At 48.8% G+C, this 21,625-nt stretch overlaps 1 protein-coding gene across 6 annotated transcripts in view; it reads right to left on the bottom strand.

The window, feature by feature from the left end:
• LOC127046359 (scavenger receptor cysteine-rich type 1 protein M130-like) overlaps positions 1-21,625 on the bottom strand; it is an 809,546-nt gene that overhangs the window by 253,413 nt on the left and 534,508 nt on the right. Inside the window, exons 4-12 of one of the 6 annotated variants that reach the window (XM_050943267.1) lie at positions 21,317-21,622; positions 15,647-15,964; positions 11,801-12,115; positions 6,621-6,935; positions 5,985-6,047; positions 5,587-5,901; positions 5,131-5,166; positions 4,623-4,760; positions 253-348 (exon numbers count right to left, since the gene is read on the bottom strand). The exons of 3 other annotated variants lie outside the window; for them this stretch is intronic. In XM_050943267.1, the coding sequence (XP_050799224.1) occupies positions 253-348; positions 4,623-4,760; positions 5,131-5,166; positions 5,587-5,901; positions 5,985-6,047; positions 6,621-6,935; positions 11,801-12,115; positions 15,647-15,964; positions 21,317-21,622 (1,902 nt within the window). The remainder of the gene's footprint in view (positions 1-252; positions 349-4,622; positions 4,761-5,130; positions 5,167-5,586; positions 5,902-5,984; positions 6,048-6,620; positions 6,936-11,800; positions 12,116-15,646; positions 15,965-21,316; positions 21,623-21,625) is intronic. 2 more of the 6 variants (XM_050943264.1, XM_050943280.1) reach the window with 2 other exon arrangements.

Raw genomic sequence — 21,625 nt, forward strand, 5'->3', positions numbered from 1 at the left:
TAGAAAATATTGAAATGAAATGAACTTTTGTGTGTGTTTTTGGAACAAGTGGTGAAATTGACAAGAATTTGTGAAATGTTTCAGTGTCTCTAAATCTGCATTTTTCCCCAAATCATTATGTAATGAAGACTGGTGCCCAGCTCCAATAACAAGCTGATAGGGCTGAAGCTGCAGTGATTTAACGCTGGGTCAGGGCCTCAGATGGAAAGGGCATTAGACAGCTGCTCCCTGTTAAGAGTGAGACCCACAGACCTGAGCGACTGAATATCTCCTGCTTCTCTCTCATCAGATTATAATCAATCTCCTCGTACACGGCCTCAGAGAAGGGATCCAACGGTCTTCTGGAGCCTGAAAACAAAGGGCAGGGTTTGCACAGGGTCATTGAAACCAGAGATGGGAAACACTATGGGATCATCCAGCCCCTCCCCCTGGGCCCAGTGTGAGCCTGAACCCTACAGCACATTCCCACTGCTCTGTCCAGGCTGGATTTAAATGAGCCAGGTGATGGGGACGTCCCTTTCCAGAACAGCCCTTTGATGATGGTTCCCAGGGCTAGTTCGCTGTTAGGAAGCTTCCTCACATTCATCTTAAATGTTACCTTTTTAATCTCATCCCATTATTCTGGGCTATTCCCCTTTGGAGCAGTTTAAATAATTCTTCCTGTATGCTGGTGTTTACACTCATTTGAAAATTGTGACACTTTTTTTTCATAGACTTTAAGGCCAGACAGGACCATTAGAACATCTAGTCTGACTTCTTGTATTACACAGGCCACTGCATTTCACCCAGATACCCCCATGTTTGAACCCAAAGTTGCAGCTAGACTAAAGCATTTCAGTCCTCAGCAGAATAAGCTCTTGTGTGCCACAGGCAGAAAGCAGTAGGGAATAAGGTACCACCAATGGCCAAGGCCCCTGCAATGGCAGGGAACTGGCTAAGAGAGAAATGCCTAGATAATCCTGGCAGGTGATCCATGCTCCATGCTTCAGAAGAAGATGAAAATCCCCCAAGGTCCCTTTTTGCCACCGTGCCCTGGGGGAAAATTCCTTGCTGACTCCAAATCTGACAATCGGTTTGACCCTGAGCATGTGGAAAAGACACATCAGCAAGACATCTTAGAAAGAGGTTTCTCTGTACCACCTCAGAGGACTGGTCCAGCCCATCCAGTGTCACAGCTCCATCTCTAGCTAATGTCTGATGCTCCACAGGAGGGCAAAAACCAAACAACAAATATAAGGGCTTCCCAGAATTCTTCCCTGACCCCTGCAGGTGACTGGCTGAAGCCCTGAAGCATGAGATCTGATTATAGAAATTGTCTTACTGCAAAGTAGTGAATGTTACGTGTATGTTGATGGCAATCCCATTCTCTGCCTTCTTTCCATAGGGCTGGTAGCTAATGTTTGTACAGTGTGTTATAGATGTAAAATCCTTGATAAGTACCACATATGGTTATTATACAGTATAATGTTCCTTTCCCCCATTTCTCCTTCCTAAGATTGTACTTTCTATTGGGTAACTCTGATAACAACTATTTACCACAGCTCTATTTTTATACACTTTTTCCCCCGACAATAATTACAATCTCTCTAGGTCCCTCTCCATGATGTCTCTCCTCAATGATATTCAGAACCCCTCCATGTGGCAGATTCTGCAAACCAGTGCAGTATGGAACCACTGCATTAAATCTGTGAATGGTTTATGTATTGTGTTCTGCTGCATGTGGGAGGGTTACCACAGCTCCTCCAGGAACGAAAAACAGTCAGGGATGATAAAGACGAATCACCAAGATTATAAACAACTCCAGAAAGGTAACAGCCTTTGGGGTCATTTACACAGACTAGTATAAACTGGGTTTCCAGAAACAAAGAAAGATTTCTGATATGAAAGGCTGAGTTTAAACATACTCAGAGTCTTCATTTTGATTCAGTAAAAGGACAGGACCTTCTGTCCACGGGGATCCCAAAACTGAATGGTTGGAGGGAGGTTGGTCTGCCGGGCTGCCCATGACGAAGACAGGTGATTTCTGGTACGTTCAGTAAGTGTGGAGGAATTTTTATTGTTTTCTCTGTGATGCTGCTGAGAGAGAGAGCTGGGTGGTGACTTGTAACTGCTGGCAATACACTGCTCATAGCTCTTGGGGAGAACGCACAGCATGGAGGCTGACCTGTAGGCAGACTAGTTTGCTGGGGCTATCACAGTGGAAGGCAGGGGGCTGTGCAGCCTTAAAACCCGCTGGTCAGAAGGAGGTGGAACAGATGGATCCTGCCCAGAGACAGGTGATGGCTAGAGGCTTCAGGCCTGACTAGGCACTCCTGGAGTGGATCACTGTGGGGATACATGTAAGTGGGGGAATGGTCCCCCTATTGTGGGGAACTTTCCTGACTTCAGCACTACCCTGATGAAGTGGGCTAGAGGAAAGGTCTGAGTCCTCGCTCCCACTTCCTTTACCCAGAGGCCTCCCTGCCCTTGAGGACTCTCCTATCTGCAGAGTCCTCGTAACCCCAAAAAGGCTGGGCCCAGGATTCCTGGAGGGTTGACCTCCAGCCTTGCTGTGGTCACCTAGGTCAGGGGCTAGGGTGTCCTCACTCCAGGGTGCTCTCTCTGCACTGAATGCTTCCCCGACCTACTGATCATTACATACAGTTTAAAGCAAATACAATTTATTTAATCAGCAATTAATTTAAAAAGGAATAAGGAAAATTGGGAAAGGTTACAGGAAAACATCACCCCGCTCTGTGGCAGGGAACATCACAAACAGTGTCTCTGGAATGTCAGGGCAGTTCCCAGTCTGTTCCTTGTAGCTCCCAGACCTCCTTCTCAGGCCCTGGCTGTGCTGCAGGGATGCTGCGGGTTGGACACTTGCTCTGGTGGTGGCCACACGCTCTCAGGCTCTAAGTGGCCAGACCCTTCTTCCCATTGTTGTCCCTGCCCCGTCGATCCCCCTCGCTCTTCCCAGCTGCTCACTGCACCCACCTCTGAACTGCTGCAGCCCCAGCTCTGCCACTCTCTCAGCTCCAGCTCCACTCTACCTCAGACAACGGCAGCTACTGCTCTTCCTCCAGCTCCCTGGGCTGCTTCACTGGCCCCTCTGGCTCTGGTTGCTACTGCTGTCCTCCCAGGGCAAGTCTGCTCTTTCTGGGCTGTGCCTCTGGCTTTGGGGCTGCAGCTCTGCTCCCAGCACAGGGTCTACTCTCTCCGGGCTACTTTTCTGGCCCCTCTGGACAGGGTTGGCTCCAGCATTTTTGCCGCTCCAAGCAGTAGGAAAAAAAAAAAGCCATGATCGGCTTCATTCTTCAGAGGCAATTCGGAAGCAGGTCTTCGCTCCAAGAGGGAGTGAGAGACTTCCACCGAAGAGCTGGACATGCCACCCCTTTCTGTTGGCTGCCCCAGGCAGCTGCTTGCTGCGCCGGTGCCTGGAGCCGCCCCATTCTTTTAGTACCGGGAGCTAGCCAACCAAAACACCCCCACTTAATGTTAATAAGGGGACCCCTACATACAGATGCAGCTTCCCTGAAACTGTGACACTCCCTAGCTAGTATCATCTCCAGATTTCATGGCTGGGCTGTTCCACTGCCAGACAGTTAAAATTAAATGAGAGAGGAGTTAACAGGTACTCTCGACCACCCCACCCAGCCCTGTATCACCCTCACTCTGACATCCTGCAGTCCCCCTGCTATTACAGGGGCATTTCACACAGTTGTAGAACTGATAAATGAAATTGTTTTTAATTGTTCACTTTATTAATGTAACTTCTGTTCACCGTTCACTACACTTGCCTACACTGTAACTTCTGTTCTATATTGTAATTCAAACCCCATTTTAAAACACTCACTCCATTTTGTAAAAGCTTCCTCCAACCTTCATTTTTGCAAACCCTGCTGTAATCTTATTAGTTTAGTTTAGATGTATAAATGAGGTATGTATGAATGACAGAATCAACCTCCAGCCCCAGCCTGTCCTGATGAGATAAAGTTCAAATACCAACAGCTGAAGACCTAGACAACAGCCCTAAACAAAGTAAGAAGCATCCACCCTAAAAAGAAAAGGACAACAGAACAACAGAAGGAAGATCAAAGCCAGGTTCAAGGCTGAAAGTCACGCCTGCAATTGGTGGGTGATCAATTTAAACCCAGAGGCAGCGTGACACAGCAAGACCTATAGACTTTGAATCCAAACTAAAAGCCTATAAAAAAAGAAGGGTGAGATGAGAGACTCTGGGTAACATTCTGCTGCCAACATGGTAGGACATCAGTGCCTGCCCAACAGAAATCCAGCTTGTCCTTGTGCCTGGCTTTCCTGGCCAGTTAGCCGCCACAAGCTACGAACCCAAGCTACAAAATCAAGCTATGAACTTAAGCTATCTTCAGGACTGGTAACTATGTAGCAGCTGCAGAACATCTGATGGGTGTGTGTGTGTGTGTGAGTGAATGTGTGTGTGTGTGTGTGTGTGTATAGGTATTAGGTATAATGTGTGTGTATAAGAATTAAGATATTAATTATTAGTCATAAATCAAATTATCATAATAAATGTGGCATCTTTGTCTTGTCCCCTTTAATAAGATCCTGCTGGTTTTTACTGGTCTAATATAATTGGTATAACAGTGACACCAATCAGGACCCACCTCTGCGCTGTGCCCTGGCACTTTGCACCTGCGCCCCCAGGATGATTAAGACCAGGCAGAGCAGGGCCCCCAGGATAATGCAGATGATCACGGGCACCGTGACTCTCCCACTGTCAGCTGGAGGGCGGCGTGGGGGAGCTGGATGGAAATGAACATGCAAGAAGAGAGGTTATCCTGTGAGAGTCGGGGGTGGTGGGAGCAGGGAGCTCCCCAGTCACTCATTGCATGGCCCAGGACAGCAGGGTAATGGGCTGGGACAATCTATGTGCCCTGTCGGCAGCTCACAGGCTGTTGTTTAAATCATGGGAGCTGCTCGGTCAGCTGGAGCCAGCAGACAGGAATCATCCTGCTCAGCAAGGCCTGCAGCTCCCACCCGGGTGTCATTCGCCCTCAGATGTCACAACCCATGGAAAGGAGATCCTTCCCTCAGGCTGCAGCTTGCAGCTCATCCCCTGTGACCCAGCACCAGGGAAATTTAACCCTTGATGGGAGGAGGGGGATGCTTTACCTGGAGTATTCAGAGAATCTGTCCTCTCTGTCAGACCTGCAAAGGGAAAGGGAGGAGCGTTGAAGCCTGGAGTGAGGGGGAGGTAACGTGTTTGTTCCCAGGGGGAACCTCACCTCCAAGAGTCTCTGGTTGTCTCCAGCTGTCACCTCCACAAGCTCAATCAGAGCAGCACAGGGCCTGTTTGTAAGTGATTTAATACCCAAGTCCCTTGTGCTCTGTGCAGCAATGAGAATACTAGTAACAAACCAGGACACTGGGGCCTATGATGGATGCCGAGGCTACGTGGGCTGATGCCAGAGCCAATCTGACCCCACATAGGTCCCACCCCACACCATCCATGATGCTCCTGCACACAGGAGATGGGAGGGCCTGGTCTGGGACCAAATGGGACGTGGTCTGATCCATTCTCCTCTCTGAAAATTACAGCATGTACCAGAAACATCTCCTGTCACTCACCTGAGCAATTCACAGCAGCATCTTCCTTATGGTCACAGTTACTCTCACCCCAGGGCTTGGCAGGACAGTCCCAGAGAGATGACTCTGTCCCTCTGCAGTTCAACAACTCCACCCAGATGGGACCAGTCCCCTCGCCAAATGCAGCCTTGGCCAGGGCAGATATAGCAAATCCACAGCCCAGTAGTTTACACACAACGTTAGCATCAGCCATGTCCCAGGAGTCATCACAAACTGTTCCCCAGGAGCCTCGGTACCAAACTTCCACTCTCCCCGAGCATCTGTCCTCTCCTCCTACGAAGCGTAACTTCTCCTGGTCTGGAAATGCAGAAACCTCATGTTACTGGGATGCTGGGAAAGTCCTTACGGACCAAGACTGAGACAGTAAGAAGCAGAAATACCTGTGCAGTTCATAGAGTTCGGGCACTCCTTGAATGGGTTCTGAGTTGGTTTTGCTTTTTTTCCTATGGAGAGAAAAAGCCGAGGTGAATGCACTGGGTTGTGTGTGTGACGTGGGAGTAGAATTTTTCTGTATTTTAAATCCATAATTTCAGCACTGTATGAACTGAAATGTGAACTCTGGGTCATTCAATACCTAATTAATTCGCTATTCAGCTTTTACTCAGATACACAGGCCGACATGCACCCAAACTTGTGGGGGATTCCAGTCTCGACCAAAACTGCACAGCCTGGGCTCATCTCTGAGTGCTCATCTCAAAAAAATTAATAACCACAGAGCTGCCTAAAGATGGTCTCTAGGGAGAGGCTTTTCTTAACTCTCACACTACCTTAGCACACTGTGTAACATTGGTCTCTTTTATAATTAAAAGATTAACTTGCGTATTTACTGTTAATCAGACAAATGCTTATACCTATAAAAGATCATGAAAATATGTTTGTATCTTGTGCTGAGAATTTAAATCTGCCTACACTGAGATGTGAACAACAAGAAAAGTTCTGTCCTAACCCTTCAATTAATTAAACACATTGCATACATGTGTGTTTGCACGTACACATGCTGGTAGTTTCAGAATTACCAGTGCAAGAAATATGGGTCTCTTCTGCTCGGTTATCACATGACTTTGGATTCCAGGGCTCTGACGGGCACTGCCAGAGGGAGCTGTGCTGCTCACTGCATGTAACATGGTCCAGCCACGTGGGACCAGAACCTGATCCATATTCAAAGTCTCTTGCAATCTGCCCTCCATCTCCACAGTTCAGCTGTTTGCAGACAATTTCTGGCGTGACTCCAGACATCTGATTGGCGCAAACACTTCCCCACGTCCCATTGTGAAAAACCTCCAGCCGCCCAGCACAGTCACTGTCGCTCACCAGTCTCAGATCTGTGAACTCTAGAAGGAAATGCACAAAGGGGGGATTTAAATCACCTGATTCTAAAATGAACTGGGGTGTGAAGAGTGAAATCCCAGCGATTGCTTATGATTCTGTGCATCGTTCTGCAGGAGCAAGTGTCAGGTAGAATCGCTCCAAGAATCAGAGACACCTTTAGACACGACAGGCACCTTAGAAAAACTGGGCATCTCTGGAAGGCCACCAGCAGCTACCTACAGACTGTACTAGATAAAGACCAGAAAGGATTGTGACATTGGCAGGTCAGACGCCAGCTCTTGCCCAGGCTGCAGGCTTTAGCTAAGAACTGACAATCTCATAGCTGGAGACCAGACCAGGTCACCTGCCTGTTAGCTTTGCTCAAACTAGATATCAGTCTTGTAAGAATGTGTTTTGTGTTGAGACTCTATGAAATGGTGGTTCGTTGCTGCAGGCATTAATCTCACTTGTAATGTCTGTGGTCCATGCTACAAGAAAATATGTACATTTTGCTTTATAAAGTTTGAAAATGTTGTCTCTGAACTTGTGAACTCAGGCATGGGAATCACCTTCACCCCCTCCCCCTATGTCCAAGGACTTGCAAAATCAGATGGGCCATCAGGGTCATCATAATATAAAGGACTGGTTAATGGCCTTATCACACCCAGGGAGCAGCACATGCAGAAGGCCTCCTCCCATCACTTTGAAGGCTGGAAGAAGCGATAGAAATAGTAGATGTGAAGAATTTTCATCCTTTTGGCTATTTGAAGTATGACAGGGCTAGAGGCACCAAACTGAAGCCATAGACCCCCAATGGGTTAGGGAAATCTTGCAATATTTCCAATACTTCTGGGTCGGAGCTGAGGGCTTTCTAAGGGCTTGGCTACACTGGAGTGTTGCAGCGCCGGTGGTGGCTTTACAGCGCTGCAACTCACTCACTGTCCACACTTGCAAGGCACATACAGCACTGTATCTCCCTGACTACAGCGCTGGCTGTACTCCACCTCAGCCTGGGGAATAACGACTGCAGCGCTGGTGATGCAGCGCAGTTCCGTCAGTGTGGCCACCAAAAGCACTGTTATTGGCCTCCAGAGGTATTCGGAGGCATCCCAGAATGCCTGTTCAGCCACTCTGCTCATCAGTTCTGACTCTACTGCCCTGGCCTCAGGTGAGCTGCACTTTAAATGCCCCAAGATTTTTAAAAATCCCCTTCCTGTTCGCTCAGCCAGGTTTGGAGTGCAATCAGTGAGGCTTTCCAGGTGACCATGCCTCCACATGCCAAACGAGCCCCAGCATGGAGCAATGGCGAATTGCTGGACCTCATCAGTGTTCGGGGGGAGGAAGCTGTGCAGTTCCAGCTGCGCTCCAGTCATAGGAATTACGATACCTATGGGCAGATATCAAGGGCCATGCTGGAAAGGAGCCGTGACCAAGACACACTGCAGTGCAGGGTTAAAATGAAGGAGCTGCAGAGTGCCTACTGCAAAGCCTGCGAGGGAAACTGCCGCTCCGGAGCTGCCCCCACGACCTGCTGTTTTTACAAAGAGCTGTACGCGATACTTGGGGGTGACCCCACTGCCAATCCAACGACCACGAGTGGAGGGGAGAGGAAGAGGAGGGTGGGAGGAGGAAACCGAGAGTGAGGGTACTGAGGTGGGGGGAGATACCCCAGACTCCCTGGAGGTATGCAGCCATGAGCTCTTCTCAAGCCTGTCACAGCAGCCGGTTCTTGATGGAGGACAAACAGAGGAGCGGGTTCCAGGTAAGCGGCTTTTATTTTCAGGATGGAAATTTTTTTGGGAGAGGAGGGAGGGTTAGGGCTGAATGCATGCATGCCTAGATGTGGAATAGCGCATTGATGTGGTCTATCACGTCGTGGTAATTGGCCTTGGTAATCTCTTCAAAAGTTTCAGTCAGAGCATGGGCAACGTGCTTTCGCAAGTTTATTGAGAGAACCACTGTAGTCCTTGTCCCAGTCAGGCTAACATGTCCGTGCCACTGTGCCACGAGGAGTGGGGGGACCATTGCAAGACACAGGCAATCTGCATAGGGGCCTGGGCGGAATCCGCATTGCAGTAGAAGTCCCTCCCGCTCTTCCCAGGTGACCCGCAGCAGTGAGATATCTTCCAGGATTAACTCCTGTGGAAAATGTTGGGAGAGTGTTCAGTGTAGGTGCCCCCTGCAGCTGTTTGCTTTCCCCACAGCACAGAAACCCCGAGGACAGTACAGCCCTGAAGCAATCAGTCCCCCTTACTCACCATTTCGGGGCTCCTGTGGGTTATGTGCACTCTCTTTGGTATGGGAAAATTATGCTATTGTGAAGACTGTAAACTCCTTCACTGTGTGGGAATAACTGTCTGATATAAACAATGCTGCCTCTGTTAAGTGTTGCCTTATTTGCCTTTCCACAAGCAACCTTGAGATCTCAGCTGCCCGTATTATTAACAGCTCAAAGACTCCAAAGCCTCCAGAAGAAGCCGCGAAAAAGCAAATAAGACATGTTGCAAGCAGTTATGGATCACTCTGTCACAGAGAATCTAAAAGGGAAGGACTGGAGGGAAAGCAAAAGCAGGATCCACCAGAAAAACGCAGCGGCCAGGAAGAAAAGCACAAAGCAGCTCATAAGCAGACTCTATCCAGGTGTGCCAAGTGGAATCTATCCAGGCGCTTGAAGCCATGCACGCAGGGCACTACCACGCCAGCTCCCCCCTCACTGTCCCAAAGCTCTTTCCCTTGTGCCCCAATGTCAGCTCAAAACCCCCTTCCCCAGCATCCAGGTTCTTACCACCACCAGCTGCCCCCAACACCTGTACGTTCACCAACCAGCCCTGAGAACTACGACCCTTACCCTCTGCACTCAACCCCCATCACCATGCAGTATAGGCATCCTGAAATGCAGCAGTCATTGCACAGCACTCCAGACAGGACATATTCAAACCTGTGACTGTACAGTTCCCCAACCCACCCCCCTGCCCTTTTAGGTTCCCAAAATGTTGTGTGTCTGTCAATAAAGTTATTTTCTTTTCAACAAATGAATTCTTCGCTTTGAAAACAGTCTTTATTATTGCAGAAAGTCAAAGATATCTTAGCTGAGGAAAGAAACAGGCACTGCAAATCAGCTTAGGAAACATAGATTCCTACTAACACTGTAACCACTGCACTTCACTCCCGTGCAAGGCACCAAACATTACTGTTGGTTTTCAGCCTCAAATTCCTCCCTCAAGGCATCCCTGATCCTTGAAGCCCTGTGCTGGGCCTCTATAGCAGCCCTTCTCTCTGGCTGTGCAAATTCAGCCTCCAGGCATTGAACCTCAGAGGTCAATGCCTGACTGAATCTTTCACCCTTTCCTTCACAAAAATTATGGAGGGTACAGCACGTATATATAACCGCAGGGATGCTGCTTTCCCTCAAGTCTAGCTTCCCATATAGAGATCGCCAGTGCCCCTTTAAATGGCCAAAAGCACACTCCACAGTCATTCAGCACCGGCTCAGCCTGTAGTTGAACTGGTCCTTGTTCCTGTCAAGCCTCCTTGTATATGGTTTCATGAGCCAATGCATTAACAGGTAAGCGGGGTCTCCAAGGACCACAATGGGCATTTCGATGTCCCCTACTGTGATCTTCCGGTCTGGGAAAAAAATCCCTGCCTGCAGCTTCCTGAACAGGCCAGTGTTCCAAAAGATGCGTGCATCATGCACCTTTCCAGGCCAGCCTGCATTAATGTCAATGAAATGCCCACGGTGATCCACAAGCGCCTGGAGAACCATAGAGAAATACCCCTTCCGATTAACGTACTCGGATGCTAGGTGGGGTGGTGCCAGAATAGGAATATGCGTCCCATCTATCGCCCCTCCACAGTTAGGGAAACCCATTTGTGCAAAGCCATCCACAATGTCCTACATGTTCCCCAGAGTAACGGTTCTTCTTAACAGGATGTGATTAATGGCCCTGCAAACTTGCATCAACACGATTCCAATGGTCGACTTTCCCAGTCCGAACTGGTTCCTGACCAATCGGTAGCTGTCTGGAGTTGCCAGCTTCCAGACTGCAATAGCCACCAGCTTCTCCACCGGCTGGGCAGCTCTCAATCTCGTGTCCTTGTGCCTCAGGGTAGGGGCGAGCTCCTCACACAGTCCCATGAAAGTGACGTTTCTCATCCGAAAGTTCTGCAGCAACTGCTCGTCATCCCAGACTTCCATGACGATGTGATCCCACCACTCAGTGCTTGTTTCCCGAGCGCAAAAGTGGTGTTTCACGGTACTGAGCATTTCCGTGAGTGCCAGAAGCAATTTAGTGTCATACGCGTCAGGCGACTCACTATCATCGTCTCACTCCTCATCACTTTGGATCTTAAGGAATAGCTCAACTGCCAGACGTGATGTGCTGGCGAGACTTGTCAGCATACTCCTCAGCAGTTCGGGCCCCATTTCCCACTGAAATCACACTGCACAGAAACCGTTGAGAGAGTCAAGATGGCGCCAAATGTGGACAGAAAAACAGGGAATGTTTGGATGTGAAGCGATGCATCATGGGGCGTTGGGACAGGAAGCAGAATGACCCGCACCCTCTGCCCCTTCCCACAACCCACAGCGCCAAAATGGGACGAGGTGCTCTGTGGGATAGCTATCCATAATGCATCACTCTCAATACCGCTGCAAATGTGGCCACACTGCAGCGCTTTCCCTACACAGCTGTACAAAGACAGCTGTAACTCCCAGCACTGCACACCTGCAAGTGTAGCCAAACCCTAATGGTGACCCTGGTAGGTAGATGCACAAGGGGAAGAGAGGCAGTCAGGGAAAGTATCATTCTCAGCAATCTCCTTAAACATCTGCCCCTCCATTAAATCTCCTGGTAACTAGGCTCACAAAAGCATTCATAGAACAGACCTGAGCAGAGAACTCCGGCATCTTCTTTGTGTCTGCAGTTGTGCTGGCCCCAGCTCCTGGAAGGACACGCCCAGAGATCGGATTCATTCCCAGAGCAGTTCACATCATCCAGCCAGATCTGCCCGGATCCTTGCCCATAATGAGCAGCGACAGTTGCATTGATGGCATGTCCACATCCCAGTTGTTTGCACACAACATTGGAGTCCAGTAGGTCCCAGGAATCATCACAGACTGTCCCCCAGCTGCCGTTGTAATAAATCTCCACTCTCCCAGCACAGCGACCTGCCCCATTCACCAGTCTGATCAGCCTGCTCCCTGCAGAGATAGATCCCAGCTGTTAATATGTGTTTTCATAGACTCATAGACTCATAGACTCATAGGTCAGAAGGGACCAATCTGATCATCTAGTCTGACCTCCTGCACAAGGCAGGCCACAGAACCCCACCCATTCAATTTTATAACAACCCCTATCCCAGGACCGAGTTATTGAAATCCTCAAAAATAGTTTGAAGACCTCAAGCTGCAGAGACACCACCAGCAAGCGACCCGTGCCCCACGCTGCAGGGGAAGGCGAAAAACCTCCAGGGCACCTGCCAATCTGCCCTGGAGGAAAATTCCTTCCCGACCCCAAATATGGCGATCAGCTAAACCCTGAGCATGTGGGCAAGAGTCACCAGCTAGCACCCAAGAAGGAATTCTCCGCAGCAACTCAGTACCCATCGCATGCAACATCTCCCCGCAGACCATTGAGCAGACCTGTCTGGTGGTAATTCAAGATCAACTGCCCAAATTAACGATCCTATCATAACATCCCCTCCATATACTTATCAAGCTTTGTCTTAAAGCCAGGAAAGTCTTTTGCCCCTACTACTTCCCTCGGAAGGCTATTCCAGAACTTCACTCCCCTAATGGTCAGAAACCTCCGTCTAATTTCAAGTCTAAACTTCCTAATATCCAGTTTATACCCATTCGTCCTCGTGGCTACATTAGTACTAAACTTAAATAATTCCTCTCCCTCCCTAACGTTAACCCCCTTGATATATTTATATAGGGCGAGCATATCCCCCCTCAGCCTTCTTTTGGCCAGGCTAAACAAGCCAAGCTCTTTGAGTCTCCTTTCATAAGGCAGTTTTTCCATTCCTCGGATCATCCTCGTAGCCCGTCTCTGAACCTGTTCCAGTTTGAATTCATCCTTCTTGAACATGGGACACCAGAACTGCACACAGTATTCCAGATGGGGTCTCACCAACGCCGTATACAACGGTACTAACACATCCTTATCCTTGCAGGAAATACCCCGCCTGATGCATCCCAAAATCGCATTTGCTTTTTTAACAGCCGTATCACATTGGCGACTCATAGTCATCCTGCTATCAACCAGTACCCCAAGGTCCTTCTCTTCCTCCGTCGCTTCCAACTGATGCGCCCCCAACGTATATCCAAAATTCTTATTATTAATTCCTAAATGCATGACCTTGCACTTTTCACTATTGTATTTCATCCTATTTCTATTACTCCAGTTTACAAGGTGGTTCAGATCTTCCTGAATAGCATCCCTGTCCTTCTCCGTGTTAGCAATACCCCCCAGCTTCGTGTCATCCGCAAACTTTATTAGCACATTCCCGCTCTTTGTGCCAAGGTCAGTAATAAAAAGGTTAAATAAGATCGGTTCCAAAACCGATCCTTGAGGGACTCCACTGGTGACCTCCTTCCAGTCCGACAGTTCACCTTTCAATACGACCCTCTGGAGTCTCCCCTTTAACCAGTTCCTTATCCACCTTACAACTTTCATATTCACTCCCAGCTTTTCCAATTTAACTAACAGCTCCCCGTGCGGAACCGTGTCGAACGCCTTACTGAAATCTAGGTAAATTATATCTACCGCATTTCCTTTATCTAAGTAATCCGTCACCTTCTCAAAGAAGGAGATCAGATTGGTTTGGCACGATCTACCTTTAGTAAATCCGTGTTGCAATTCGTCACAATTACCATTGACCTCTATGTCATTAACTACTTTCTCTCTTAAAATTTTTTCCAAGACCTTACATACTACAGACGTCAAGCTAACAGGCCTATAATTACCCGGATCACTCTTATTCCCTTTCTTAAAAATAGGAACTACATTAGCAATCCTCCAGTCATACGGCACAACCCCTGAGTTTATCGATTGCTTAAAAATTCTCGCTAACGGGCTCGCAATTTCACGCGCCAGTTCCTTTAATATCCTCGGGTGGAGATTGTCCGGGCCCTCCGACTTCGTCCCATCGAGCTGTTCAAGTACGGCCTCTACCTCAGTTGCAGTAATATCCACTTCCATATCCACATTCCCGTTTATCATCCCTCCATCATCGCAAGGTTCCTCACTAGTCTTATTAAAAACCGAGGCAAAGTACTTGTTTAGATGTTGGGCCATGCCTAGGTTATCCTTAACCTCCATTCCATCCTCAGTGTATAGCGGCCCCACTTCTTCTTTCTTTGTTTTCTTCTTATTTATGTGGCTGTAGAACCTTTTACTATTGGTTTTGATTCCCTTTGCAAGTTCCAGTTCAATGTGGCTTTTAGCCTTCCTCACTTTATTCCTACATGTTCTGACCTCAGCAAGGTAGCTTTCTTTACTGATCCTGCCTTCCTTCCACTCCCTGTAAGCTTTCTGCTTTTGTCTAATCCCCTCTCTGAGTTGCTTGCTCATCCAGTTTGGCCTACAACTCCTGCCCATGGTTCTTTTCCCCTTTCTCGGGATGCAGGCTTCCGACAGTCTCTGCAGCTGTGACTTAAAGTAATTCCAGGCCTCCTCCACATTTAAATCCACTAATTCCTCCGTCCAATCCACTTCCCTAATTAATTTCCTTAACTCTTTAAAATTAGCCCTCGAGAAGTCAAAAACCCTAATCGCAGATCTACATTTGTTTATCCTTCCATCTAGTTTGAACTGAATCAGCTCATGATCACTCGAACCAAGATTGTCCCCTACCACCATTTCTTCTACGAGGTCCTCACTGCTCACCAACACCAAGTCTAAAATGGCATCCCCTCTTGTAGGTGCTTCAACTACTTGATGAAGAAATCCATCCGCTATCACATCCAGAAAAATCTGACCCCTATTATTCGTGCAAGTACTCGTCCTCCAGTCTATATCCGGGAAGTTGAATTCCCCCATAATCACACATTTCCCCTTTGTGTTTACTTCATTAAAGACATTAAAGAGGTCTCTATCCATATCCCAATCCGATCCCGGCGGTCTGTAGCACACCCCAAGCACTATCTCAGGGGAAGCTCTAGTTGCTTTTTTACCCAGCGTGATTTTTGCCCAGACGGACTCTGTCTTATCCATTCCATCGCATCTTATTTCGCTACATTTAATTTCATCATTGATGTACAAGGCTACTCCACCACCTTTGCCTTTCTTCCTGTCTTTTCTGAACAGCACATAGCCTTCAATACCCGTGCTCCAGTCATGAGTACTATTCCACCAGGTTTCGGTAATCCCTATAATATCCGGCTTCACTTCCTGCACGAGTAACTCCAGTTCCTCCATCTTGTTACCTAGGCTCCTCGCATTAGTGTACAAACCTTTTAATTTTCGGCGTTTGGCGTCAGTGACATTCTTTCCCCCGTCGTGCACAAACTTTCTACCACCAGCATCACCCGTTACTCTGGTTTCTACTCCACTATTCCTCCTTGGATCAAATCTTGGGGCCGCAAGGGTATCCCCGCTCACTTTGTTTACTTCCCTCTCCAGGTTATATTCTGGCGTGGAGATCTCCCGAACATTTCCCAACCATCTCCCCCAACTTTCTAGTTTTCCTATTGAACAGAAACTGTCTGTGAGATTTGGAAATGAATCACCTGAACAAACGACACCGACGTCCTCAGCAATTCCTGCCTGGGCTGTCTCAGACGTGGAGTTGTCACAGAGAGTCAGACAAGTCTCATTTCCTGCACACTGGACACTTCTCAGCCCCACAGGGCCTGTTCCTCGCTCAGACTTAGAGGGGTTATAAACTTTCTCAGCGACTCCGCATTGGAGTTCCCTGCACACCACGCTGGCATCATTCATGTCCCACTGATCATCCAGCACTCTGCTCCACGTACCGCGGAGGGAAATCTCAACTCTCCCATCACACCGGCTCTCTCCATTCAGCAGTCTGAGTGATTCTGAGTGACCTGGGCTCAGGAGATGGAAAATACACTGAATAACACTGCCAGTTATACATTAGAAATAATGCACATTATGAAAGAAATCACCGGTTTTTTGTAACTCAAGAGGATACAACACAGTGATAAATGTGTAACACAGTGTTAAAAGGAGTAACCTCTGCAGTTGTTAGTTTTTTTTATCTCTAAGTGCAAGGTACTAGAAGGATTGTAACACACAACTGGATAGAAAGGCTTCTTAGCATATCCTGGGAGATGCTGGGATCACAGCTACACTCTGTCTTTAGCCTGCCAGTCTCTTTGAGCTAGGAATTACATGCCCAGCATGAAGTGTAGACATATCTGTGGCCAAGGGAGTCCCTCAGTGCCAACCTTCAGACGCACTCCATACCACAGCTCTCCTCTGGCCTGACACACTCATTGTCCCATTCACTGCTCTTGTGTAAAGTGTCATACAAACAGGGTTTCCAACTTTCTACTTGCACAGAACATAACACCATTTCCTTGCCCCCTGCCCCGCTCCTGCTCCGAGGCCCTGGCCCCACTCAGTCCATTCCCCCACCTCCCCTATTGCTCACTCTCCCTACCCTCACTCGCTCATTTTCACTGGGCTGGCTCAGGGGGTTGGGGGTGCAGGAGGGAGTGATGGCTCCGGCTGGGGGTGCGGGCTCTGTGATCGGGTCAGAAATGAGGAGTTGAGGATGCTGGAGGGAGTTCCGAGCTGAGGCAGTGAGCTGGGATGAGCTGGTGAGGGCTCCAGTTGGGGGTGTGGGCTCTGAGGTGAGGCCAGGGATGAGGGATTTGGCATGCAGTAGAGGGCTCTGGGCTGGGGAATGAAGCCGATGGGTTCGGACTATGGGTAGTTCTTGGCTGGGGCGGGGGATTGGGGAGTGGGAGGCGGTATGGACTCTGGGCTGGGGGTGGAGGTTCTGGGGTGGGACCAGAAATGAAGGGCTCAGGGTGCAGGAGGGGTGCCAGGTTGGGGGTTGGGATGCAGGGGTGAGGGCTCTGGCTGGGATGCAGACTCTGGTGTGGAGCTGGGGATGAGGGATTTGGAGTGCGGGAGGGGTGAGAGCTCCAGCTGGGGGTGCAGGCTCTGGAGTGGGATGGAGATGGGGTGCAAGAGGGTGCTCCAGGCTGGGACCAACAGGTTCGGAGGGCAGGAGAGGCATCAGGGTTGGGGCAGGGAGTTGGAGTGCGGGAGGGATCAAGAGTCCAGGCTTTGGGTGATGCTTACCTCAAGCAGCTCCCAGAAGCAGTGGCATGTCCCTCCTCTGACTCCTTAGCAGAGATGTGCCCAGGTGGCTCTGTGTGCTGCCCCATCCACAGGCACTGTTCTCGCAGCTCCCACTGGCTGCAGTTCCTGGCCAATGCAAGCTGAGAATCGGCGCTTGGGGTGGGGGCAGCCTGCTGAGCTCCCTGGCTGCCCCTACATGTAGGAATCAGAGTGGAGATATGCTGCTGCTTCCGGAAGCCATGTGGAGCCACAGCAAGCAGGAAGCCCATTTTAGCCCTGCTGAACCAATGACCAGACTTTTAACAGCCCGGTCAGTAGTGTTGACAGGAGCAACCAGGGTCCCTTTTCAACAAGGTGTTCCAGTTGAAAACCGGACACCTGGCAACCCTGCATGCAAATGCAAACTGGCATCACACTGATCATTCATATTGTTGGGTGGTGTATGAACAGCTGGGGTTTAAAGAATGATAGATGTGTGCTGGAAATATGTTCCTAAAACATATGCCTAAATGCAACTGTCCTAAACTAAGGGTTCTTGTTTCTGTGGCTTGATTGTGTCTCCAATATAAATTACTCAAGGTGAGATCAAAGACAAAGAAATGTCTATTTACATGCAAGATAAACAAAGCCATCAGGCACACAAGTGGGGGATGATGAGCCCTTAATAATCTCGATGGAGGATGGAGGCTGTATCCCCAGGAAGCCTTTCTGCCTCTTCAAACAGAGTGAATGAAGTTTGGGAAGATTGGAGCAGAGGCAAAAGACCATTTTGTTATCTATCGCCTAGGGGACAAAGTGGGAGCAGCACCCTTTGAGCTCATGATAAGTGAATCTTCTTGGCCTGTAAACCAAAAGTAGCTGGAATTGACTCTAGGGGAGAAAGCTACCTAGAGACTGTAACTTGCTGAAGTTAAATTTTAATAACTAGAAAGGATATTTGTTTTGTTTACTTGTTTTGTAACTCCTGTGTCCTCCGTTCTTAATTACTAGCCCTTAAATATCTGTTCTTTGTAAATAGACTCACTCTAGCTTTATTACAAAACCATCCCAGTGCTCTGTATAAAACTGAAGGATAAAATTCTCAGCCCAGCAGGCAGGCTGGTGTCTCGTTGGAGGCAGTGCACTTGATACCGCTATGCGTACCCAGTGAAAGGGACTGACCGCAGCTGAATGACGTCTCTGGGGAACTCGGGCACTGGGGTTCACTGACGGTTCCCAGTAAGGTGAGGTTTGGACTGGCAGAATCCAGCGGAGTTGCTAGCCGAGCAGGTGAGCTGGTGTGGCAGGGGGCTGACGATAGCTGAGCAGCAGCAAATCTCTCACTTGCTGAGGCAGAGCAGCAACCGTGTCTGACAGTTCTGAGTGACCTGAGCAAGGCCTCACATACCCTCACTTTCACCATCCATAAAAGGAGATGATAATACCCACGTACTGCCCAGGAGTTTTGCGAGGATCAACTAATGTCTGGACAGTTCTTTGAACACACCAAGGGCTACAGAAATGGTGAGTGCTCTGAAGAATCAGGTCACGGGGGGTCTCAGGTTGGTGTCCAATCACGCCAAGTTAGTGGAGACTTTGGAAAATTTGGCTTTTGTCACCAGAGGTAAAACTTTCAAAAACGCCTAAATGACCAGGAGCTTAAGTCCCTTTTGCAAATGGGACTGAGGCAAAGAGATGCTGAAGTCTCCATGGTACTGGGCCTCCTAAGTTACTTATGAAAATGGAAGTTAAGTCCCTAAATTACTTGGTGCTTTTGAAAATGTTGCCATGGGCACCATCCACCCAGTGCAGTGAATGATGCAGGAGGTGTGTAGAACAAATAGTATTTGTGCCTACAATTAGACTATCATAATGTATATGCATGAGGGGGCAGGGAGAACTGGCAATGCACAAAGTTATGGCTGGTATTTCCTAAATTTTGAGTATATGATTTTCACTAAATAACATTATCTTTTTTTTTTTGTATGTAAGGTAAACATTAGAGCTGGTTGAAAACCCCACTTTTTTTCCCCATGAAGTATTTCAAATGCAATATATCAGTTTTCCTTTAGATTTTTTGAAACAGAATCAAGATTTAGACCTTTGAAAATGAATGATTATTATCTAGATTTTACTTAAAATGTTGTTTCATTTCAATTTGGCAAATAAAAAATCAGTCTTCCATTTCCGTTTTACAGTTTACAGATTCTCCCCATCTTCTCTCCCTTTTTATTTTTACCCCTTCCCCCCCATACACACACTGTAAAAAAATTGAAGTAAAAAAGTATCAGGAAACTGGAAAAACACGTGGTGTCCTTTTTCAACTGAAAAGGTGATACAATTGTTTTTAAACAAGTACCAGAAAGTGCTACTTTCTTTGTGGCGTGCTACCAAAAATATCCTCAGGAACTCATGTGACAGAAGGAAAATTGTTATTTTCAGCAGTTTATAATGCAGCCAAAATGGAAGGAGTTTCATTTAAATAAGGGAGGCGCTTTCCTGGCCCCAGTACTGACCGCTTGCTGAATTGCATCCAGCAATGAAGGCATGAGAGTTTCTCCAGAAGGTGGCAAGAATATTTTGTAATAGAGAGTGTAAGCAACCTTCATATGGGGGCTGCTCCCCCTGAAACTTACAGAGTAATGATTTGAAGAAGGAGGGGGACAGTAAGTTGATGATATTTATGAAACTCTAAGGACAAATTCTGTCCCTGCTTTACTGCCTTGCATAAGCACATCTTTGCTGAAGTTCTTCCTGGAGAATTCAGGGTTTTCCCTCATCATAACCAGCGATGAGCTGCCAAAATCTTAACAACTGGTTCCCAATAAAAAGCTCTGATTTTAGGGATGAGCCACAATATGTAATTTTTGTACCAATAGGGAAAATATGCATGTAAGTTGACCCTACCTAAAGTTCTTTTTTAAAAAGATGGGCCTGAACTAGAAATGAGCTCCGTTTCACATGTGTGGGTCCCCGCCACTCCCTAGGGGTGTGCTAGTGTGACCAGATGTCCTGATTTTATAGGGACATTTCCAATTTTGGGGTCTTTCTTATATAGGTTCCTATTATCCCCCACCCCTGTCCCAATTTTTCACACTTGCTGTCTGGTCACCCTAAGGTGTGCACATGTGTGGGTCCCAACTGCTCCCTGCCCCCCTCATTGAAGCAGGCGTGCAGGGTTACTGCCCTGGGAACTGCAGAACACTAGTGGACATGGGGCCGACTGCAGACAGGGACGTGGGGCAGGGCTAGCTGGAGGCAAGGGGGTGCAGGGTTGGCTGGAGATGGTGGAGGGGGCTGGCTGGAGGCAGGTCAGGGCAGGGCGGTGTGGGGCTGGCTGGCTTTGGGCAGGGCTGCAAGGGGTGCAGCAGGGGTTGGCTGGAGACAGGGCAGGGGGTGTAGTAGGGACTGGCTGTGGGCAGGGGGTGCAGGCAGGGCAGGGCACGGCAGGGATTGGCTGGAGACAGGAGTGTGGGGCTGTCTGGCTTCGGGCAGGAGAGTGCAGCAGGGATTGACTGCAGGCACAGGGTGTGGGGCTGGTGTGGGCAGGGCAGGGGACGCAGCAGGGACTGGATACGAGCAGGGCAGTGGGTGCAGGGCTGGCTGGAGATAGGGTCTGGCTGCGGCCAGGGAGACGGGTACTCACCGGGATTGCGGCTCGGAGCAGCCCGAGCAGCAGGGCACATCCCAGGCCCAGCAGAGCTGTTGGGGATCCACCAGGCAGCAGCGGGAGCCCCAGGGCCAGGGGAGCAGCAGCAGCAGCAGGGTCCGTGCCCAGGTCCAGGCTGCAGGCCACATGGCTCTCACAGCACAGCACCCCCGACAGCCAGAGGAGGAATTACATCACTTCCCACCAGGAGCCCATCAAAGCCACAGCGCCCCCTTGCAGGGAAGTGGGTTAACAACTTGTTCTAAAACTGCTTCAAAATTTAACAACCAGTTCGAACTGGCTCCAGTTCACTACTGGTCATAACTATTCTTTTGTGATCACATTTATTTTACTTTTACGTGTGATTATATTATTATAGATGGTTTAGGATCTAGTTCCCCTTCCCTTTGCTGTGTCCTGAGGTTCCACTGCTCTGGGGGCAGTGTCACACACTGAGGGGCAGGTGTCATTAATCCAGCCATTCTCCTGCACTTACCTGAGCAAACCACACTGGCGTCATTGTCGTGTGAGCACTGAGAAGCCCCCAGGGAAGTAACAGGGCAATGTCGTAAATGAGGCTCATTCCCTTTACAGTGAAATGTGTCTGTCCAGACAGAGCCATTTCCCTTCCCAAAATACGCTTCTCCTGGGGCTGATACAGCGAACCCACAGTCGAGCTGATGACAGAGAACGTTGGCATCTGGTAAATCCCAGCGAGAGTCGCAGAGGGTTCCCCAGGCACCAAGAACCTGGATCTCCACCCTCCCTGAGCATGCTGTGCTGCCGTTCACCAGCCGGAAACCTG

This window comes from Gopherus flavomarginatus, chromosome 1, assembly GCF_025201925.1.
Source record: "Gopherus flavomarginatus isolate rGopFla2 chromosome 1, rGopFla2.mat.asm, whole genome shotgun sequence".
In the NCBI taxonomy this organism is placed as follows: Eukaryota; Metazoa; Chordata; order Testudines; family Testudinidae; genus Gopherus; species Gopherus flavomarginatus.